Raw genomic sequence first — 22,259 nt, 5'->3', positions numbered from 1 at the left:
AATTATAATTTATTTCTCGTTTGACATGAGAAAAAGGATCAGGACAAGTCAACTCCAACATTATTTATGATTTATATCTTTTAATTATGTTAGATGCGTTGCATAGATTCCATTGTATTTTGTAGGTCAAATCTTACTCTTTGATTTTTGACATAAAATAATGATAGTGATCGGGCATATTTTGGCGCAACTTGCGCGGCAACCTCCTCATGGCTGACGTGGCACATGTGCGTAGACAAAACACCTTGGAACTGAGGGTGACGGAAATCGTACCAGTATTGCGTATCTATACGAGACGATGTTGCCCTACCTCAAGCCATTCGTGATGATGCAAGATGGTGCCGCACGGCACGGAGTCGTGTAGGTTGGTCCATGTTGTGCAGAAAGCAAGGGTTGGCCTCCCTAGGTATCATAGATCATTAACAAGTCTCGTACGATTGACTTTTTGACAAGCAAGTATAAAAGTTAATTCCCTCCCCACTAACAAAAGGGGCACACCTTAAACACCAATATATCACCTCCAATTGACTTAAATTTTGGAGGGGTTAAGTCAGGAATCTCTCTCCCGATATTGATCTTTTCTTAACAGGGAGGAGTAGCAATCGAAGGCCCACCTCGAGCCGATCGGTAAGGTGCTCCCTGACCCGACTTGGTTCCCGCCACATCACCAGCTATGTAACCTCTTCTACCATAACGTTAAGTTCCATAACAGATAGTATCAAATCGAAATATTAATTTAAATTTGAAAAATAAAATCAAACATTTAATGTTCTAACAAAAGGGGGAGAAGAATAATCTACTCCAACAATATCAAATTAGCTGATCGATTCACTTTAACTTAAGTTCAATCTTGCCAAAAATCACACAATTAAAAAAAAATAAGAACATACTTATCCATTCACGAAAAGACATAAATTCTCGATAGATGAACAGTGTCCGATAAAAATGAGAGCTTTTTTAGGATAAAATTGCCTATTAATCTATCCTAATAATACAGTCAAATATAAGGTTAATACAAAATCCCATCACACACTCTCTGTCTCTCATCCCATTCCTGCTCGGACTAATCCTTTCTTGGAGGCCGAAACGGCGTCAGGAAGATCATTAGCCGTCCGATCAAATCTGTAATCAAATGGACGGTCGTGATCGATCTTCTCTGTGTCTTTTATCCTTTCCACGCTCCGCCGAGAGGAAGACGAAATCGGGTTAAACTCGTAATAAAAAGCTAATGGGAATCACAAATAATTCTGCAAGGTAGGGTTTTTGGTTCGGTGATTCCGGCGATCCAGGGAGCCTTTTCGAGTTCTTCCGTGGGGAGCGCTGCTCGATTCCGGCTTCGATCCGCCCCTCTTTGGTAGAAGCAAGCGTCCTCGACCGGGCTCTCTTCTCCCTTGTGTTCGGTGTTATCGGGCAGGGGAAATGTCCGCCCCGAGATGATGCGGTAGGGGAACCCCTGTTTGCTGAGATTTCGGTTTATTTCCTTGCTCCGAAGGCCGAACGACATGAATGCCCCAATAATCGGTGGGTTTTCTTACCCAGATTCTTCCTTTTGCTTCTTTTTCTGAGATAAAAGATCCGTTTTTTCTTCTGATTCTCTTGTTTTTTCTTTTAATCTGAAGAAATTTGAGGTTTTTCAAGAGCTAAATTTGATTTTTGGGTGGTGTTGGGTGTTTGGATGGGTGAAGATCCGTTGCAGGGTGATTTCCCCGAAGTAATCGAGGAGTTTTTGCAGCATGGGAACATGAAATGTATCGCCTTCAATCGCCGGGGAACTCTTCTTGCTGGTACCATCAGTCTTCCACTTTTTCCTTTTTCGATTACCTCATTTTCCCTGCGATTGCATAAATTTGTAAAAGAGCCGATTTTGATATGTTGGAAACAGTTCTGACGGAGCGAATAGACAATCATATGTTTTGTTCGTCATGAGCAAAGGTTTTGTCCTCTTTTATGCTACAATAATGCCTGTTGAGTAAGGCAACTAAGCTCAAGCCTAGTTTATGTCTATTCAGATGAAACTTGGGAAAAACAGGGAAAATCTGACATTCTGGAAGGTTTTCTGCTGCTAATGCTGTCATTGATCCTTGATAAACCATGTTTCTTTTTTTTTTTTTATTCTAGTGATAGTATACACGACCGAGGATTGACCCATTTTGTACGTTTAGTTTCATTTGTTAATTTAGTGCTTATAGTCTCATAGAAGAAGAGTTGTAACTTAAATAGGATGAAAAGTGAATTTGTGTCAAGCTGTTCCTTTCCAGCTACATCTGCATGGCATAGTTGCAATGAGAAATAAGGATAATTTTGGCCATCTTTTGGATTTTTCATAAAAAAACATATTTTGATTGGAATGATTTGAGAATTCTGGTTTGCCTTCCCTCATGACACCAAGTGGTGCCACCATTTCATCCTTTCTTTATAACATCTGAGAATATTAGTGTTTGTTGTGACCTTAGCTCATGGAAAGTTGGAACAGGCGGCTTAATGATTCTCGATCATCCCTTTTAACTAATCTTTCCATGTTTCGCTTTGCCTTTAACAGACTTATCTGAACATCTTGGGATGTCCACCTGCCTATTTGTTCATCAACAAATTCTCTTGGCATCACAATCATTCAATTTTTTGTGGCCTGACTCTCTTTCAAATCATACCATCTTCTTTGGTTTCACCAAAGATTACTTGTCTGTGTAAATGTTCATGTTCTTTTCTGGTAGTCTCCTTTACTGGTGGATTTATTATGCCAAATTGTTCACATCAAGGTTCAACTTTTGAACTTTCTTAGCCTGAATATCTTGGAACTTAGAGGATCTTCATTTGTGCTCTCTCTCTCTCTCTCTCTCTCTCTCTCTTGTAGCAGGAGCATTTTTTATTGGAATTTTCATGCTCTCTCTTTCATCACCCATGCTCATTTTTATTTGAGTTATATAACTACTGCTAGAGCATAGGTATAATAAATGACTGAATCCATATCTCATGACCCACTCTAAGCAATCTCAAAGGGGAAACATTCTCTGGGCACAAAATTCCTCCCTCATTGACCCAACTTTATGTTTGACCTTTCTGCTGGCGTCATTGCTCATGCAAGGATTCGTAAGACGATCTTCTTGGACCTGATTTATGGTGAGGCATTTAAGCAGCTGTTTTCTTTCCACAAACAGTACAAATATTAGGTGGAACCTGTGTGGATAAATGATTCCCCTTTTATTTACCAGAAGCAAACACAAGAGAAGAATGAATTCTGACAATAGTTGGTTGCATTTGCTTTTTTTCTTTTACTTTTTTCTTCTTTCCGTACTTGCTTTAAGAAGATAACTTACTGTGACCGTGCTTCCAATGTCATTATTGCCACCGTTTTCATTTTATGAACACCTAGCTGTTCGTACCTTGTTGGTTCCTATGTCACACCCGAATGAAATTTACGTATAATGATTGGGTTATATCCTTAAGTTTCTATTATAATCATGCAGTTTATATTTCATGTTGATTTATTTTATCTTTTATTTTGCTTATATATTATTGTTAACAAGATCTTGCACTTGGTTTTAGTGACTTTTGGTCTAAAAGAATGCATCCTGTTTGTCTGGTTTAGCTGGCTGTGCCAACGGGAGCTGTGTCATTTGGGACTTCGAGACTAGGGGGGTTGCCAAGGAGCTTCGTGATAAAGCTTGTGTAGCACCTATTACAAGTGTTTGCTGGTCCAAGTATGGTCACTATTTACTTGCTTCTGCTACTGACAAGTCGTTGACACTTTGGAATGTCATGAATGGGGAGAAGATCACACATATAACATTGCAGCAAACTACTCTACATGCACGCCTTCACCCAGGATCTTGCACTCCGTCGCTCTGCTTGGCTTGTCCCCTTTCTTCTGCGCCTATTCTTGTTGATCTGAACAATGGAAGCTCCACTGTTCTGCCCGTTTCAGGAACGGATAATGCAAATGGAAATGCTGTTTCTCATCCTCGCAATAAATTTTCTGATGGTTCGCTGCCTTTCACTCCAACTGCAGCAACTTTTGACAAACATGGAGATCTGATCTACCTGGGAAACTCCAAAGGGGAGATACTAATTGTTGATTCAAAGAACATTAGGGTAAATGCACTAATACCTATTCCTGGGGGTTCTGTTGTCAAAGATATTGTTTTTAGTCGGAACGGGCAGTATCTGCTCACAAATTCTAATGATCGAGTCATTAGAGTCTATGAGAACCTTCTACCAACAAAGGGTGCTGCAAAGGAACTTGAAATAATGAGTGACACTGACGATAAATTTCCCAGGATAGAGAAGTTGAAAGAAGTAGGCACCAAGTGTCTGCGCTTATCTCGAGAGTTCCAGGATGCTGTGACAAAGATACAATGGAAAGCACCTTGTTTTAGTGGTGATGGTGAATGGGTCATAGGTGCTTCTGCTAGCAAAGGGGAGCACAAGCTGTACATTTGGGATAGGGCCGGCCATCTTGTGAAAATCCTTGAAGGCCCTAAAGAAGCTCTTATTGATCTTGCTTGGCACCCTCTTCGCCCCTTGGTCGTCTCGGTTTCGGTTGCTGGCTTGGTGTATATATGGGCCAAAGACTACACAGAGAACTGGAGTGCATTTGCTCCTGATTTTAAAGAACTTGAAGAGAATGAAGAGTATGTCGAGAGAGAGGACGAATTTGATCTAATGCCTGAATCAGAGAAGGTACAAAACACCCACCTTGATTGGTGTTTTAACCTGTTACGATTAGATGCGCCTGAAAATGCTTATTTGCAGGTGAAAGAGTTGGTGATTAATCAAGATGAGGAGGTTGACATTTTAACAGTGGAGAAAGATTCAGCGTTCAGCGACTCGGATGCATCACAGGAAGAACTGTGCTTCTTGCCTGCAGTCCCTTTGCCAGATGTTCCTGAACAACAAGACAAGTGTCTTGGGAGTTCATTGAAGTTAGGGGACAGCAATCATACTGGTTCACCGTTTTCAGTGGAAGCAGCACAGAATGGTCAGGCCATTCTTCCTGCTTCAAGCCCGCTCGAAGGTAATAATATCCTTTAGTCGCAGGTTCTTTTCTCATCTAGTAGCCCCAATAAATGAATGCATCTCTCTCCATCTGTTAGGTATAAATTACGATTTAGGTGGGGTATTTTTTTCCCTTTATATCTTAAGTTCTTATGGAGACAAGATGGTAATTTTTTTAAAAAAATTACATTTAGTTGAATCTGGTCTGACTGAACAATGTTGCAATCGGAACAAGAACTATACTCAATCCACAATTTAGTAATCAAATTTCGGAATGATGAGACTGAATGAAACAACTGTTGTTCTGAGTCAAGTGTGATTGTTTCTTATGCAGTGGTAGGTAATTCGACGCCCGAAGAGGCAGTTGGGACTGCAGGAATGAAGCGGAAGCGGAAGCCGTCGGCAAAAGGGATGGAGTTGCAGGCGGAGAAGGGCCGAAAACCTCAAACGAAGAACAAACCCTCCGGTAAGCTGTCGAAACCAAAGAGCAGAAGTGGGGATGGGATCGACACGAATGGCTCTGTACATGAGGATGATGTAACTGATGAGTACCTTTGAACTGTTTTAAGCTAATCTCCATTTTTTTCTCTCTTTGAAGTTCTCTCTGTACTTGCATTCTCTGATTAGTGTTTTTAAGATTCGTGCAAAAATCGGATGGACGGTAGGGATGTCTTATCTTTTACTAACAATTAATTGATTGATCTGGAATGGTTATGTGGCCATCTTCATCCTCATGCCATCATATATACCACAACAATAACAAAATCCTTTATACCATAATAATAAGATCATGAGAGATACTTCATAAACTCTCCAAAAATTTCATTTTTGGCCTAATTCAGCTACCAACAGACGTGGTATGGTTCGATCGGTTAGGTCGACCGGACCGGGTTGGTTGAGGTTTTGCTCCTTCGAATTCCACAACCCGGACCGGGTTGGTTGAGGTTTTGCTCCTTCGAATTCCACAACCCACAACACACATCGAATATACCAGCACTACTCATGAGTTCCAAGTATAGGTATTTCAATATAAATACACATCAAAAATATCAGTAAAGACATTTAAGTTTCAAATTTAGAACGGAATCAGAATCACCATTGCTCGATTTGGAATTGCCAAACTGTTAAGTTTCAAATTTAGAACAGAATCAGAATCACCATTGATCAGAACAATTTGATTCTGGCTCGATTTGGAATCGCCAAACCATTAGACCCAGTTCAGCTACTCTAGTAACTCAAATGGGGAATAAGAAAACATCAAAAAAAGAAAAGACGAGAGACAAATAGTTCAACCACTACAAGTTCGTGTCTACAAATCTATAGCAGATAAAGGGCGAAACATTAAGCTGTCTTTTCTAGATCAATCAAGAAGCTGATGCTAAGCAGCACAGCATCGCGATGTCAAGATTATAACATATTGTTAAATATGGTGATGTTCATGCCCACAGAAGATTTCACTTTGCAAAGTGAGGATTAAGCAGTCCTGAGATCTCCAAGAAACCAACACGATCCCTTCCTCCGAACACCTTCTTTAGCTTCTCATCGCACACTACTATCCGCTTGTTTTCTGGATCCTGCAGAAAGGATTTTACAGCAACTGTTCAGTAGTTGAAGTCTCTTAAGACTGAGATTCACAAAACGATTCACAATGTAGAAATTTAGGGACGACAAGTTGCTTCCAGCAGTAACATTGGTTTACATTTCCAAGAAATACCGACATGAAGTGTATGTTCTGTTAGGTTGCTGGTACTGATGGATGTGTTTCACGATTATCCTGTTTTCAATTCTCCAAACTTCAAAATAAATTCTTTAAGACATCAAATATACTTTTCACAGCATACTCATGCAGTTATACACACAAATGCAGAAAAAAAAACACATTTCAACATGTTCCTTAAAATTGCAATGTAGAATGGACAATGGGTTGGAATGGATATGATCACAAATAAATATACAAATTAAGAGTAAAAGAATATACCTTCGTCGATCATAAAAGACCTGGTTAGGAGAAGCAATTCCCAACATAGGTATGTTGTTCATACTGACTTAAATGATTTATTCAAAGTATCACCAGTACATAAAGTGAAATGTTTTCCAGAAAGCACATGACAACCATTGGTATCCAACACACAAGCATGACACAGCAAACAGTTTGAAGTGTCCACCTACATATCCTCAGGACGCTTCGCCAGTATTCAACCAATATAATGCAGGATTATATCTCAAACAGTACACGATAGAAGCATATTAAAAAAGTATCATCATAAAGGATTACATGGATTAGTAAAATATTAGTGTCGAATCTATTGCCTACATAGTTTTTATTTTGACAAAAGGAATGGAAGTTAACATACCACGGTAATATGAGGCAAAGGCCAGATTGTCAAATCACAGGATAGTACATGTGCAAGTGTGCATCCAACATAGGCTAAGATGCATGAATATGTATATGTTCAGAGTACGGAGAAAAGATATGATCACAGAAATTCAATACTTTTAAAAAACGAAATTTAGCCAACAAAATGCAATATGATAAATTGGCACAGAGTTCGGCAAAAGTATCTTGTCATATTGTGAATTAAAAGGCTGCTCAAAGTATTATTGTAGTAGAACTTCAAGGATGTTCTCAAAGTATCTATTAGAAGATTATCAATATCATCAGTTAAAGCGCTGTGAAAGTAACAACACTAGAACTTTGCCTGGTAAGGGAACCTGGAAGTCAAACAAAACGAAGAAAAGGCTAAAAGCCAGAGGTGCAGTTTACATCAATCTAGGATGAGATCATGAGACGGGCATTGCAGTAGGTTATACTCATGACCAACTTCATAAATGCAAATATTAAAACAAGAAAAGTCTTATGCAGGTTACATAAATCAAGATGATGGTTTGACTACAAAAGGCAACATTGTTAACAGATACACAAGGATGAAAGAAGGGTATTAGATAACTAAGAAGGGAACTTAATAATCATGACAACCATAATGGAAGAACAGGTGTAGGCCAAATGAGAGAGGATATAAAGGCCAGAAATTCTAACGGTGCAAGCAAAAGAAGGAATGACTGGATTATTGGTTCATAACCTCACATCGATAATTATGGGCTTGTAAAAAGAAAAAAGCAAACTTGTGTTAATTTTGTCACCCATAACTCTTTTCCGGCATGCCTCAATGGGTTCTCTACTATCCTTAAAACTTGCATATATCTTTAGGACCCATCAACCTTAAGCAAGTATATATGTTCACCGGCATCGTCATCATGCTTTACGAGGGTATCATGCTATGTTCATTCAAGATTATAAAAATCAACATCGTAAATCTTCTCATACACTAGTTTTAGGGCAAGCCCCATCAGGTGTCCTCTCAAAGGACAACGGATTCATGAATCTCATGCTGTAAAAGACTCCTCTTTTAAAGCCAACATACCATGTTTTTAGTACAAATGCTTCGATGACAGTGATCGTCATTGGATACTAATTACAATTTGAGAATGAACAGACAACACATCCCCCAAGAAATTATAGAAACATAAATCAAACTCCTGAGTCCATAATGTCATGGACTTAGCTGGAATTGCCTAAGTCGTGAGATACCCTTGTGGTCAAGACGCGAACTTAGCTTGAGTTGCGTAAGTCGCGAAGCACCCTTACGTCAACTTCTCTGACTTAGCTGGAATTGTCTAAGTTTTGACGCGTCCTTGCGATATGCGTCTGCAAAGGTCAATCAATTTGCAACCTCACTCTAGTCCCGAAGGACTTGTAAAAGAGAAAGTTGATTAGTTTGAAGAACAAGCGACGGACAAGTCCCGACGTCTCGCGAAGAAAGAAGCTTTACAAGCAATTCAGCGAGCACCTTGTGTGCATGAGAGAAAATAAAGAAATGAAAAAAACAAGGACTTTAGAGGGTTGAATGAACAACTGCAAGTCCACAAACAACTGCTCACTGGGTGTCGGGCACAAAGGCAAGTTCCTGTCAAGAAAACGTACGAACTTGTGAAGATTGTTCAACGCTCAACACTATACAAAAACCTCATCCCCTATGATGCGTTCCAGGGTGCTGAGATGGCTGACGTTTCGCGTGCGACAACGGACTACAGAAAACAGCCCGTGACACACGAAAATGAAGTCATTTTGGGTTGTTTTGCTCGGTGCGGTGAGCGATTGCACTATAGTGCTGTAATATGTTCGAACTTATATTTTTACAAGCAAAAGAATACAAAATCAAGGCAAAACATGTTGTCAAGCATCTGTACATGTAAACAAAAACAACGAATGGTTCGTTGAACGAAGTTGTTGTGGGTGCGCACCGACCGTCCGTGACAGTAAGTTCAGAGTGAAGGTATTGCCTCTTGTAACATGTGAACAAGAAATAATAGCAAACGGTTCAAATATCTTCCAGATGACAACGATCATAAGTGAAGGATAAAAGAGGACCTGAAGATTGTTCTCCTTGATGTAAGCCCATATCTTCTTGAGGGCTTGCGTCCGCGGGATCTCCGCCTCGCCCACCACCGCCTGGAGCTCGGGGGACACTGGCCTGGGCTTGGTGATGCCCCTCGGTCGCCGCTTCCCCGTCGCATCCGGCGCCGCCTCCACGGCCGCGTGCGAATCCGCGGCGACCGCCCACCTTCTTGGCGGCGTGAAGCTGGGGAGAAGCACAGCCCGGCGGGGGAGCGCGGCGGCAGACGCCCCGTCGCCGATGGTGAATGCGGGGAGGAAGCCGATCGACGCCGCCATGGTCGGATCTCCGGTACACGCCGAAACGAGGGTTTGGGGGAAACGAGAGGATCCGAATGGAGGGAGCGTGAACCGAGGCGAGTGGAGATAAGAGTGGTGAGCTTCTTCCTCCAGATCGAGGAAGATCTGAAGCCGTTCGATTGAAATCGTACGAAGATAGGAGGTCCAATGGGTAGATAAAACAATCGTACCATTGAAATCGTACGGTATACTGGCGTTGTATCCGTTATATCAAATGATACTTTAAGATGTGTGCTTTGCGAATCTTTCAGTCCAACTGTGGTGTAGCAGTTCAGAATACGTTGGCATAGTTTAATTTGCTTTTATCATAATCGAGTCATTTTTTAGAAATAAAATTAAACAAAATTAACTTATAAGGATTCTATTATATTAATTCTAGCTTAAATATTTTGATCAGTAGTTTAAACCAAATGAAATTATTAGACTCTGATCGTGACATATGACTCATACGATTAAAATATTAAAGTATATAATATTAGATTCTATATATTAAAATATTGAAGTACATAATATTGGTTTCCACATACGACAAGTTAGGTCATGTTAAGAAATGTTTTGGCTCCCAAATATCTCTTATGTAAACCATGGTTGACAACATTTCATGAATAGGAGTGGCTTTTATTGAACTGCATGATGTACTCACCAAATGTTGGATGATCAGTTGTCTCATATCTTTGCAACAAAGGCATGTGCATGTCTACTATAATTTGGAGAATATTTCCTTCTCTCTGGCCAAGATATGAGTGCAGCAAAATTGCTAAAGATGGATGGCAACATAGTAAGGTTCACTTTCTTCCTGTTTATCAAAATTTATTCACATACATAATCAAGGCTGAATTGTTGGAAAACATTAGTCAGTCTGAAATCCTGTAGCAATTTATCACATCAATACAAGAGCAGTATAAAAGGCTAACAAGTAGAGAGGAAAGAGTGGTTCTTAAAAATTAGGAACCACATACACCAGTTCTAGCTGGATATGCCCTTTTCCACATAAAAAACCAATGAAAATTCATATCTGTATGCAGGACTTCTGACCTGAAATTGTTTTCTCTTCTTTTGATACCTCCAGTCCTAAAATATGCAGACATGTCCAGACCAAATATTTGTTTTCAGTGGCAAGGTATGTGGCAATACCTTGCTCACCAATCCTTGATTTGAATACTCAACAATCCTTCAACAATATACTAGAGATGACCAGTTCTGCTAACAGTGCAAGGGATTGTTAGATCCCCAGTCAAGACATGATGAACTTACAAGGATTCAGTCTTGTAGCAGGAAGAACATACATAGTAGGAATAATGGGGTTTAATGTTCTGTCAAGAATGGTTTAATGTTGGAACAACAGGAAAGTGTGTGGATCCATTCAAGAAAAAAACAAAGATTAAATGAATAAATTAAAAGAAAAGTTTTGTTTGCACTAGGAGTTAAGAGTGAAGGTTCCAGATGTAGAATATGTTCAGATGTAGGTACTTGTGTTAAGAAACTGGGTTTCACCTGATAAAGACAAACTATCTTTCCTCATATTCATCCTCAGAGAAGAACAGATTAACTTCTCTATAACCATGAAAAGAACTCCAGTGTTTGTGCAATGTAAATATCTCCAAATACATGTTCTAATGAATGCTGCAAACCATAATTTTTCTTCAGAATATATATAATAAAAACAAACACAGTCCTTTAAAGCAGATTGCCAATTTTATTGTGGACTCAGTTTGAATAATTTCATTTGTAGTGATACATTATTCATGCTACAAGCTTCCCATGGCACAACAACAAACAAGTGCAAGAAGTAGATGACGAACTAGCAAGAGATGGAAGTAGTGGCAAATCACAGTGTATAGAGGGGAAAGAGAACATTATAGCAAGCACAAGTAAAAGAGGCATCAGGGAACGACCTTGTAAGCCCTCAGCTTGTCGATCCAAGTGTTGAAGGAAGTTACCGAGTTCCGGAATCCCAAGAACCCGTGCTCCTTGCTCTTGTTCATGTTGTCAAGGTGCTCAAACTCCAAGCCGAGCACGGCATCAGCGTACCACCAGTTCCCGACCTCGTCCAACGCCGTCGGCACGAGCTCGTTCTCCCGCACGATGTCCTCCCACACGGCTTCCTTCCCCTTCATCGCATCCTCCAGCTTGAACCGACCGTCGTAGCCCGTGTAGCCAACCGCCGGGACGCCGAACTGCTCCGCGAGCACCGGCCAGAGGTGCTTCCACTTGAACACGTCGCCGTTGCTGCAATTGAACGCTTCGTTCTTGGCGTAGGGGTCGACGGCGGCCCAGATCTGGTGCTCGGCGACAAGGTCGGCGTCCGACGCGTCGCTGAACCCGTACCACGCCTCCTCGCTGCCGAACCAGCGGAGGGGCACTCCCTCCTTGCGGCAGATTGAGGCGTAGACGCACAGTGAGCATACCAGGTTCATAAGGCTGCAGGGGGAGAAGCCGAAGATGGTGGTGGGGCGGTGAACGGACCATGTGACGGCGCGCTCTTTCTTAGCCAATTCCTCGAGCAGGACGTCCTCGAGTTCGTAATAGAAGTTGGGGATGGCAAGGCGGGGGGTGTTCTCGGGGAAGGGAGGGTCGTGGGGTGGATCGTGGCGCGGCCCCACCTCAGCGACAACTCCGCCGGCTGGTCCGTAGGGGCCAAGGTAGTGGTTGCGGCCGGTCTGAAGGCAGACGTGCTGGAGGTTGGGGGCGGCAGGGAGGACAGCGTCAAGGACGTTGCGGAGCATGGCGGCGTTAGTAGCTCGGGTCTCCGCCGCCGTGGATCGGCGACACCAAGCGGCGTAGAAGATGTGGGTAACGTCGCCAAGCGGGGAAAGCTTGGCGAGGGCGTCAGCGGGGTCGGCGACGTCGCACGGAACGTGCACGACGGGAAGACCGACACCGTCGGCGATGTTGGGGGAGAGAAGAGAGGGGCGCGGGGGTCGGCGGGAGACGCCGTATACCTTCCATGGACCGCCGGGGGTGTCTGCGAGGGGGAGGATATCATAGAGGCTGGAACCCACGATGCCAGTGGCGCCGACGACGAGGGCCACGCTCTGGTACCTGGCGGCGGGAGCGTCGGCGTCATCCCCCGTCGTCTTCTTCTTCGCGGCGCCGATGGCGCCGGCCCACCACCAGCTCATGGCGATGCGTCTCGAGTAATTCGCTGGAGAGAGAGAGAGATTGATGATGATGGCTTTACGTTGATTTTAGTTATAGAGATTTCGAAGCCTAACGTTATGCGAGGGAGGTCAGTTATACTCTTCCCTGCTAATCTACTCATACTCCAGTACGTACCTTAGATGATCATGTAGGCTCCTTGATGGCAGCAAATCATGACGCTGGTATGCACGAAGGTGTTATTCTTCGAGTACGAAAAGTATTTTAGATAAACCGGAGGAGGGGCAACACATGTAAATATGGTCGGTAATGATAAGAAATGACGTGGAGAATAAGGCGGAAAAAAGAGGTCGGATTGTTATTGAGTTATCCCTTAGTTGGCTATTTTGACTTGAAAGTTTGGTCAGACTCCGTTTAATTAATATTTTCCCTTCTTTTTGTAATAAAAAAATAAAAAAAATACTATAAATAAATATGGATTTCTGTGGAAATCATGGCATGTGAGATTGAGCACAGCCTCGATATATGTATATTATATATATGGGACACCTTGGCAGGTGAGCGAGATGGAAATCGCTGAGCTGTCCGATGGAGAATGACAGCCGAGAGAGGAAGAGGTGGATAAGATTAAAGGTGGCACTTAGTTGGAAGGAGACGTGGAAGATGTTCTTTTCTTTTAATTTTTGTATATATATATACATATACATATATATATATATATATGTATATATATATATATATTATATGTATATGTATATATACATGAAAGTGGAGGAGACGTGATATGCAATCAATGTTGATGCAGCTGCATATGCTAAGACGTGGTTGATTTATGATAGGCGGGGGCATGACACGTAGACGATACGTTGCACCCATGGTTGCACCGGAGAGGATGTCGAGTAAATCACACACAGTTTTGATGATCGAATTGGTTCGACATCATCGTTACTATGATTTGATGTATGATCTTATGAATTTATTAATGATTGAATGTTATACATAATTTTTTTATATATTTATTATAGCTATAATTCAACAATCATCGAGTTCATTGAACACTCCTATTAAATCATGTGATAATGTTTAATTGGACAAGGTATATTACACTAATTAGATTCTGATTTAAGTTAGATCAATAAAAAAATTAATTGCTTAATGACGAGAGAGATTATTCTAATTGCTTATCTTAATTTTTTTGTTTTCATCTATAAATAAATAATATTTTTTTATTAATTATATATAGAAGAAAAATTATAGATATGCTCTTATTTTTCCTTGGTCTATATTTTATTTTTATAATTATAATAAGAATAGGAAAAAAATAAAAGGAGAGGAAATGAGACTCTAGTTCTTATTATAAATCGCTTCCTTCGCATTTTTAAATCATAAGAAATATATTTTGAATTATATCGAGAAATATGTATCATAAATTTAATCTATTATTATTTAATTTTATATTTTATTATTAAGTTTTTTTTTTATAATAATAATAATATGATTATAATTTTTATACTTACAATTCCAATATAATTTTTTCAATATCTTAGATTGAAGCTTATAGCTAGATGGACTCAAAAGTGAATCTCAATTGGTTCCAAACACAACTCATCTGTCAGACAATCAATCATGATTTGACTTAACAATTCCTCTAATTATTTGATACATTGATCTAAAATAGACTCTAAATTGGATTAGCTTCGAACCTATCCCATGCTGTTTTGGACAATACTTAAAATGTAACATTAAGCATGTGTAATTACGTTAGATATGGTATGTTAAACTTTATGTACATTTCTAGAGTTTGATGATTCGTTAAATGTTAAGGAAATCGGAGCCAATTCGATCCCTTTTCTCGACTCGAAGGACAATGCAATATGACAACACCAACTATTTATTGAGCTGGAAGTAGTTACTACTGGTTAGGAGTCGTACATATCATGATAAGAAGTTTTCGACGAGAAAAAGTACTTATCATGATTGACACATCAGCAAAAGTAAATCAGTCGAGCCGATTCAGGTTCGTGTTGGGCACACGAATTTGAGCTAATTTGGTACTCAATCACGTCAGGTTACACCCGATCAAACCCATCTCTGGAAATTGGAGCTAATTCGATCCCTTTTCTCCAACGACAATGCAATACGACAACACCAACTATTCATTAAGCTGGAAGTGTTTACTATTTATTAGTAGTAGTACATATCATGATAAAGAGTTTTCAACAAGAAAGAGTATGACCAACAAATCAGCAAAAGGAAATCTATCAAGCCGATTCAGGTTCGTGTTGGGCACATAAATTTGAGCTAATTCGGTACTTAGTCACGTCGGGGTTACACTCGATCGAACCCAGCTCTGGAAATCGGAGCCAATTCGATCCGTTTTCTCGAACGACAATGCAATATGATAACACTAACTATTCGTTGAGCTGGAAGTGGTTACTAATGGTTAGGAGTTGTATATATCATGATAAAGAGTTATCGACGAGAAAGAGTACATATCATAACCGACACAGCAAAAGGAAATCTGCCGAGCCGATTCAGGTTCGTGTTGGGCGCACGAAGTTGAGCTAATTCGGTCAGTCGCGTCGGGGTTACACCCGATCGAACCCAACTCTCGCACCGTTGGTGACCGGCCACTGCCTCGCACGACTAGGAACGCATATCGGCCTCCTTGCCGCCCTCCACTCCGTCACGCGAAACCCCCTCCCCTGTAGCAGCGACGCTTAGAGGTCGATTTGCCCGCAAGGAGTCATTGGTTCTCGGTAGCTTCGATGGCGTCGGTGTTAGGCTTGGTAGGAATTCTTAGCCATCGTTTTCTGTCTCAGCATTCGGCGTTGGATGTGGGTTTGGAGTTGAATGGGGTTTCGGAGGTAATTTTCTTCTCCTTCTTGTTCCTTTTCTTGCATTTGATCTTTTTGCGGATAGTTGAAAAAGTGGGTTTCTGCTTGAATTGGGGTACCATGGCAAGGTGGAAAGAAGAGCTTCCTGAGAGCAACTAACAAAAGTAATTGATGAGAGAATTGGGTGATCGGGAGGTGTTCTCTTGTCATCTTAATGATTCAGATTTTAGGGTTTTGAGGTTGATGTGCTACGTAGTGTCGATTAATAGGGTTTAGATGTATAGCCTGGTGAAAGATCTTGGGTTGTGCAATCTGATGAATTAAGTTAGCAGGACTTGTTTCTTTTCTCAGAGGGCCTCGATCGATTTCAGGAAAACAAAGAGTATGGATAAAAAGGAAAGGAAAAGATATGCGGGAGGCAGTACTTGAAAAGACATTGGACTATTGATCTTAGAGTTTTTAGTGTCACAGGTGAGTTTTTTGTCATTGAAAAGAAAGACATTGGACTATTGATCCTTCCTTGTTCATAGTGTAAATTATCTCGTCTTCACCCTTCCACATATATACACTTAGTTTACCCATTTTATGGATGATCTCTTCAGCTTTTGCTTGTTATAAACACTTGGCCATGCTCCAACAAAGCAAAGGAGATTCATGATCCATTATGTTATATTATGTTATAGGAATATGTCGTTGACATCGTGGTTAGCTCGACGTGGTTCTGACCCGTGTGCGCAGGGATGTCTGAAGTATGGCCGAGGTGGAAACGCTGAGTTCCCAGGGTGTCACCTGCATGAAGACTAAGGTCAGAAGAGGTTTCCCGACTTGGTCCCTTCGACGCCTAAGTTAGTAACCTCTCGGTGAGTGAGCGTCATCACGAGTGGTAAAAAAGTAATCTCCGTGATAATTGTACTAAAAGTGAGTTTTTATATCTGTCAGTAGAGGGGCAGAATATTCTGTTGAGAGGCAGCCCTTAATCATCTCTAATAACCTATCTTTGTCCTTTTGTCCACATAAGCAATAAGGGAAGAGGTAGTCCACAATTGCCTGCTTTAGACTTGCGTCCCCATGGGCAGACAAAGGGGACGCAAGTTTTACCCTCGAGGCTAACTAAGCTATCACATCGGTAGCCACATGTCGGATAGTGATTGGTCGATGATACTCTCCCTATTACATCATCTAGGAGAAAATTTTATTAACTACCTTATGAGCTCAAGTTTTAACTAGTAAAGTAAAAATAAACTTACAACAACAACAAGAAAGTTGTAAGCCTCGATTATTTGGGATCAACTACATGAATCTTTTGTCGCCACCATCGCGATCTATAAAAAACTATATGTTTAATTAAGTTAAGAGTATTTAGATCTTTATTTATAGTTTCTATTAAGGTCTTTTAGATCTTCCTCTATATTTTTTTCGTACCACTAATGATAATTATTTCATCACTTCTAACTATCATATTCATTAAAGATGCAGACATTTCGTTTCTCATTCCACAAAGATTGCTAGTGACATTTCTAAGGAGGCAGCAAAGGTTAAAGATGCATGTCATATTCTAGAATGAGTATAAAGGCACTGCATGGGTAAAAATTATTAAGTTAATCTTGAAAGAGAACTGATTATCACCTTACGAAGGGTAGTAAGTTATTCGTTAGAGATCATCATCCGAAAAGTATGATGATAAATGTAATTGCTATAGAAGCTTAGGATCTTTCTACATCACCCATTCAAGGATTAATGCTATTTTTTTATGTTAGCTAAATTTAGTATCCGAAAGAGAGCAGCAAAAAAAATGGTGGGAAGCACGAGACAAAATTCAAAATTCTAAACAATGAATGATTACTGAAAAATACTAGCTTCAAAATTCTAAAGCAGTTTAAAATATTTATTCACATTTTACGGTCTTCAAGAAACGCTTCGCAGATTTTAGATCTAGGATGAAGAGAAGGGATGGCAAAAGTAATATGCTTTATGCCTGTCAATATGTCTTCCAAAAGAAGAAACATTTAATATGTTGATCGTCATTCTAGTTATCAATTATTCAGGCATAAAATATGATTTAAAAAAATAAATTAAATATGATTTCTATAGCTGGAAATGGTGCTGTAGCAGTAGACTGGAGGAAATAGTCGCCCGAGTTATAGTTGAACTAGAGCAGAGTTTGTTAAAAAATTGAGATGTTGGGTAGTCAACTAGAATGATTATTAGGTTAGAAAGACAAAAAAGTTAAGATGGGGAAAGCCAGAACTTTTTCTCTGCAGATAAAAGACTGTTAATACTTTGCAAAGTAAAATAATTGAAAATCATCTCCAATGGAAGGATAACAATTGTAGTATAACAACAAATAAGTTATAGCAGTACAAGAATCCAGTTAGCCATAATAGGAACAAGCACATACCCACAGTTCACCAGGAAAGCAGTACTGGTTAGTCTGATAGAGAGGTTAAGTTTTGCAGGGCAAGCAGGCAATTTTGTGAATTATTTTGTAAAGATGCTTGGTAGTAAACCAAGGAGCAGTAGTTTGCTTTTTATTCCTACGGGTGCATGTTTTTGTACGATTCTAGAACTGGTCAGTGGTGGAGTCTTTGCACAATGACAGATATGAGAACAATTGCTTTACTTATGTGATAGACATGATCAGAATCAATCTAACCAAATACTAAATACATCAACTTTGATGTGCCATAGGTCATCATCGTGTCAAATTAACAGAAATTAGTCGGTTTACACCCACTCACACACAAACTTGAATCAACTGCACCTCTTTGTTCCCAGCACCATGAGAGAGAACATTCTTTTAGTGCTCTGCTGCACCTACTAAGAGGCCCAATATTCTTTCTTTTACTCTCTAGTTCAACTGAAGCTGCACACTCTTTTCTTCCCAAATGACAAAGAGGATTCAGCTTCATATATTCTTGAGGCATCCCGATTATGTACTTATATTCTGATAGTGGGGAACAGTTTGCTACTGGAAATTGTTTTGCGTGACCAAGCTAGTGTTGCTGGATGCATGTATCGTATTATACTTGAGAGGCACCTTAAATGATAGATAATCAAACATGATCATCCACATTCTTTATGTTGTTTCTACATAAATTTTTATTCTATAGTTATAGTATATTATCTATCCCTGTCAGGATAAACTCTGAATGTGATGGATGATAAAGTAGCTCCTTGGCAATCTGGATGATCAAATTTAAGTCACAAAAATAATCTTTCTCTTTGTAGAATTAAGGCCACAGAAATGAATTCTTACCAAATCTCACAGTAGTGGAAGATGAATCACCACGCCACCCCTTTTTCAGTATTTCAGGCCCATGTATACCTCTTTTAACTTAGGTCAGGTGTTCTTGTTCTTCGTACAACTATTAATCCATGGATTTTTTTCGTTTTCAAATATCTACAGGGATGCCCCTGCATATCTTTGTCCTGGGAATAGGTCAGCATCGCTTGCTTGGTATCTTATTTGATATTGCCAAAATTTCATATGAGAAGGCTGAGGCTGCCGAGTGGGATTTGGTCTTGGTTGGGGCTTTGGTAGTGCATTGTCTGTAAGTACCTGTCCTCAAAAGTCACTTTCCAGGGCTTCCAATTTGCTAACAAGGCAATCAGATACACAGCAGCAGTGCCATCAGATTCCTCAAAGCGCGCTCAACAGGTTCAAGTTTCACTTCACTTGCAAATCCTGTTTTCCTGCTATTTAACTGCTTAATTGTTCTATGATCAGATTCCTTGTGATTTATCATTAATTACTTAGTTCTTAGCCCATCGCAGTTGATAGATCCTTTTTCTGATATTGAGAAAAATTGCATGAAAAACAAAAGACTGAATATTGGAGGTCACAATCACTCAAATTCCAAGATTTGTTTGGGAGCGAAATATCTGACCTAAATTAATTCATCATGCATTGCAACATATTGTTGCCTTTTAGTCTTAGTATTACATTATTATTATCAGTGAATCATGTAATTTTATTGGTCAAACTCGAGCCTGATCCAACTTGATTTAACATGCATGAGATGCCTAGTGAGTCCTTGTCCAACTCTCCCATGCAGAAACCTCATCACACTAGAGCAATTATTATCCAAAAAGTTGCCATCTTCCTCAATGATTTCTCCATCCGTAGTGCCACCAAAATATCACCATAAACTGTCCACCACTATGGGGGATTTCTCATGGTGGATTTGTGCATGCACACTTCTGCTTTACCAGGCAGAACAGCTAAACATTGCACCCATTTGTCAAGAAATGGTAGCCTGTCATGTTCTGGGCAGCCTAAAAGTTTGATCTGGGCACTGGAACATAATGAAAGCACCAGTATCTACATCTACCAAGTTGCTTGCTTTACTTCCAAAAATACTTGCATGACAGCACAACTTAGCTTCACCAGGCCATTACATGGTGTATATGATGCCCTCATAGCATCTTCCACCTCACAATTCTTTCCAGTGGCTAACCTCCAAAACCTCCAGCATCACATCCTCCATGACACCTCAGTGAAACCCCAAAAGACTCATACCTCCATGCATGAATCACCTTTCTGGTCAGGTTAAGATCCAACATTGGACCCCACTACAGAGGCCCGACTGCTTCACAAGCTCATCCTAATTGCAAGTGTGAGTGATTCAAGTGTTGTCTGTGAGAGGCAATGGATGTAGTTGACATGGATAAACTCTTTCTCCCTTTGGAGTGGAGTTTAGTGACAGAGGCATTCAGTAACTGAAGAACATCAAAACCAGTCTGGTCTCTCTTCAATTACAAGTTTCCAAAGAGCTGCTGTCCCACCTGCCCCCCATGGCATCTACAGGAACATGGAGAGACTGGAAAGGAGATTAAAAAGACCATCCAACTTGACATAGATCTTCTTTTTCTCATAGATTTTTTTCTCCTGAGGCCAACCTATCAATTGGTACTCTATCCATTAACTACTTCCACTGCCCAAAATCCATGCCACATGAAGAAGTTTCTTTAGGCTGCTTGTAGGGGAGGCACGCAAGGGCCCGCCCACAAGCCTACACAACGGGAATGTCTCAGGCATCGGAATTCCCTCTTCCAGTCTCCATCGCCTCCTATAAATCTCCAACCTTCCTTTCCTCCAGAGAAAAGGTGGAAGAAGCCCAAGCAATGACAATGGCAGTGGCAGCACAAGAGAAATGGGAGGAGGCCTTTGAGGAAGAAGAGGAGGCCTTGTCGCTTTCTGGCCTCCAGGTGGCCGTCGACAAAGATGACGACGGTGAGTGCAAGTCTAGTGATGCAGAGGAGGACTTCGAGTTCCGGATATCGGTGGCGGGAGGTTTCCTTTCCAATGCCGCGGAGACCGACATGTGCGCCGCCGATGAAGTGTTCTTCCAGGGCCAGATTCTTCCACTGCGGCCCTCCATCGGCTCCTGTAGGCCGAGCTGGAGCAGGTCGAGGTCCGACTCCTTCGACCAGTACTCATCTACCATTCTTGGCTTGGGCTTCAACTGTGCAAGCCGGAGTAGCAGCAGCAGCAGGAGCAGTAGCAGCTGCATCAGCAGGAGCCATTCATCAAACAGTCACTCGAGCAGCACCAGCGAGCACCCGCGGGTGTCACTTCCCGGCAACTTCTGCGCCCGTCCGAGTCCTACGCCGCAGGTTCGCGTCCTTAGGAAGGCGAGCGCGGGCCGGAGGAGCACGAGCTCTGCGCCGCCAGGGTGGGGGATCTTTCGGCTGGGCATCGCCAAGGCCCCCGAGATCGAATTGTACGACATGATGTCGCGAAGGTCGAACAGCTGCGGTGTCAGCAGCAGGAAGAGCGACGCGGAGGCCAAACAAGCGAAGAAGGCATCTAGAGGCACAAGAATCGAAGCAAATGTCCAAAAGAAGGCACCGCCGCGGCCCGGCGGTCGTGGGTTCAGCTGCAAGTGCTCGTCGGATGCGCTGGAGCCAATAGCCATACCAACAAAGAAGAAAAAGGAGGAGACGATGAGCTTAAAGAGAGGTGAAACTGTGCGCAGGAGTAGGGTGTTTGAATGGCTGGAGGATCTTTCCATTGCAAAGGCAACATGGAGTTGAGGTGGTGATGGTGAAGAAAAGACTGGTCTTTGCCTTGTCCATCAGCTGGTCCTCCTCCTCCTTTCTTGTGTTTCTATCATATCATGCTTAAGATGAGCCTTTCTTTCTTGAGAGGCTTCGATGATGATGATGGTGGGGATGGAATGGAAAGGGAAGAATGGGTGTTTTGCCTGGGTGCATGACACACACAAGCCTTCACAAAAGCTTGTGGTTTTCCTTCTTTCAAGAACAAGAAAAATTAAAGCTTCAAGGAAAAGTTTGATGGTTTTCTAACCCATATTTGTCCCTTAATTCTTTCACTCGATCTTCAATTTCTGTTTGTGACAATAGCAACAATAGAAGGTAATTTATCTCCGTTCATATAGCTTGGTCATTTCTCAGCTCTCTTTGTGGAGATCTGGTGTCTAATTAAAGAGAATAGGAGAGGACAGATAAATCAGGTCCACTAACTGCAATCCGAGTTACTAGATCTCACGTTTCAGTATCTAAGACATAATCTGACATGTTAGCACGTATTTAATTCAAGCAAGCATCAGTGGAGG

The 22,259-nt window shown here is 41.2% G+C and overlaps 4 protein-coding genes across 5 annotated transcripts; 2 read left to right on the top strand and 2 right to left on the bottom strand.

Moving 5' to 3' along the window:
• Positions 1-1,214: 1,214 nt before the first annotated feature.
• Positions 1,215-5,589, top strand: LOC135634370 (protein RBL-like). The gene is made up of 5 exons (XM_065144794.1): positions 1,215-1,521; positions 1,686-1,784; positions 3,587-4,677; positions 4,750-5,011; positions 5,327-5,589. The coding sequence occupies exons 1-5, from the start codon at positions 1,503-1,505 to the stop codon at positions 5,548-5,550; spliced, it is 1,695 nt and encodes a 564-aa protein (XP_065000866.1). The 5' UTR covers positions 1,215-1,502; the 3' UTR covers positions 5,551-5,589.
• Positions 5,590-6,267: 678 nt separating this feature from the next.
• On the bottom strand, positions 6,268-9,812 carry LOC135634366 (uncharacterized). Its single transcript, XM_065144787.1, has 2 exons — positions 9,422-9,812; positions 6,268-6,566 (listed from the first exon to the last, which is right to left on the bottom strand). The coding sequence occupies exons 1-2, from the start codon at positions 9,722-9,724 to the stop codon at positions 6,447-6,449; spliced, it is 423 nt and encodes a 140-aa protein (XP_065000859.1). The 5' UTR covers positions 9,725-9,812; the 3' UTR covers positions 6,268-6,446.
• Positions 9,813-11,421: 1,609 nt separating this feature from the next.
• LOC103979849 (3-oxo-Delta(4,5)-steroid 5-beta-reductase-like) lies at positions 11,422-12,928 on the bottom strand. Its single transcript, XM_009396065.3, has one exon. The coding sequence runs from the start codon at positions 12,865-12,867 to the stop codon at positions 11,629-11,631; it is 1,239 nt and encodes a 412-aa protein (XP_009394340.2). The 5' UTR covers positions 12,868-12,928; the 3' UTR covers positions 11,422-11,628.
• A 2,510-nt stretch (positions 12,929-15,438) lies between these two features.
• On the top strand, positions 15,439-21,989 carry LOC135634353 (uncharacterized serine-rich protein C1E8.05-like). Of its 2 annotated transcripts, XM_065144769.1 has the most exons (3): positions 15,440-15,711; positions 19,088-19,339; positions 20,781-21,989. In XM_065144769.1, the coding sequence occupies exon 3, from the start codon at positions 20,806-20,808 to the stop codon at positions 21,715-21,717; it is 912 nt and encodes a 303-aa protein (XP_065000841.1). In that variant the 5' UTR covers positions 15,440-15,711; positions 19,088-19,339; positions 20,781-20,805; the 3' UTR covers positions 21,718-21,989. The 2 variants fall into 2 exon arrangements, with proteins under 2 accessions (XP_065000835.1, XP_065000841.1); XM_065144763.1 differs by having other exon boundaries at positions 15,439-15,711; positions 19,088-21,989.
• Positions 21,990-22,259: the final 270 nt, after the last annotated feature.

This window comes from Musa acuminata, chromosome BXJ1-3 (genome assembly GCF_036884655.1).
Source record: "Musa acuminata AAA Group cultivar baxijiao chromosome BXJ1-3, Cavendish_Baxijiao_AAA, whole genome shotgun sequence".
Taxonomy (NCBI): Eukaryota; Viridiplantae; Streptophyta; class Magnoliopsida; order Zingiberales; family Musaceae; genus Musa; species Musa acuminata.
Note: the sequence above shows the minus strand (reverse complement) of the source record. Positions and strands in the feature narration are given on the sequence as shown.

Excerpts from the sequence above, each read along its gene's own strand:
- LOC135634370 (XM_065144794.1), top strand. Across the intron at positions 1,785-3,586 it reads CCGGGGAACTCTTCTTGCTG|CTGGCTGTGCCAACGGGAGC; the intron begins GTACCATCAGTC and ends TGTCTGGTTTAG. Across the intron at positions 5,012-5,326 it reads TGCTTCAAGCCCGCTCGAAG|TGGTAGGTAATTCGACGCCC; the intron begins GTAATAATATCC and ends TTTCTTATGCAG.
- LOC135634366 (XM_065144787.1), bottom strand. The coding sequence starts at position 9,724 with ATGGCGGCGTCGATCGGCTTCCTCCCCGCATTCACCATCGGCGACGGG. Across the intron at positions 6,567-9,421 it reads TCAAGGAGAACAATCTTCAG|GATCCAGAAAACAAGCGGAT; the intron begins GTCCTCTTTTAT and ends TCCTTTCTGCAG.
- LOC103979849 (XM_009396065.3), bottom strand. The coding sequence starts at position 12,867 with ATGAGCTGGTGGTGGGCCGGCGCCATCGGCGCCGCGAAGAAGAAGACG.
- LOC135634353 (XM_065144763.1), top strand. The coding sequence starts at position 20,707 with ATGTCTCAGGCATCGGAATTCCCTCTTCCAGTCTCCATCGCCTCCTAT.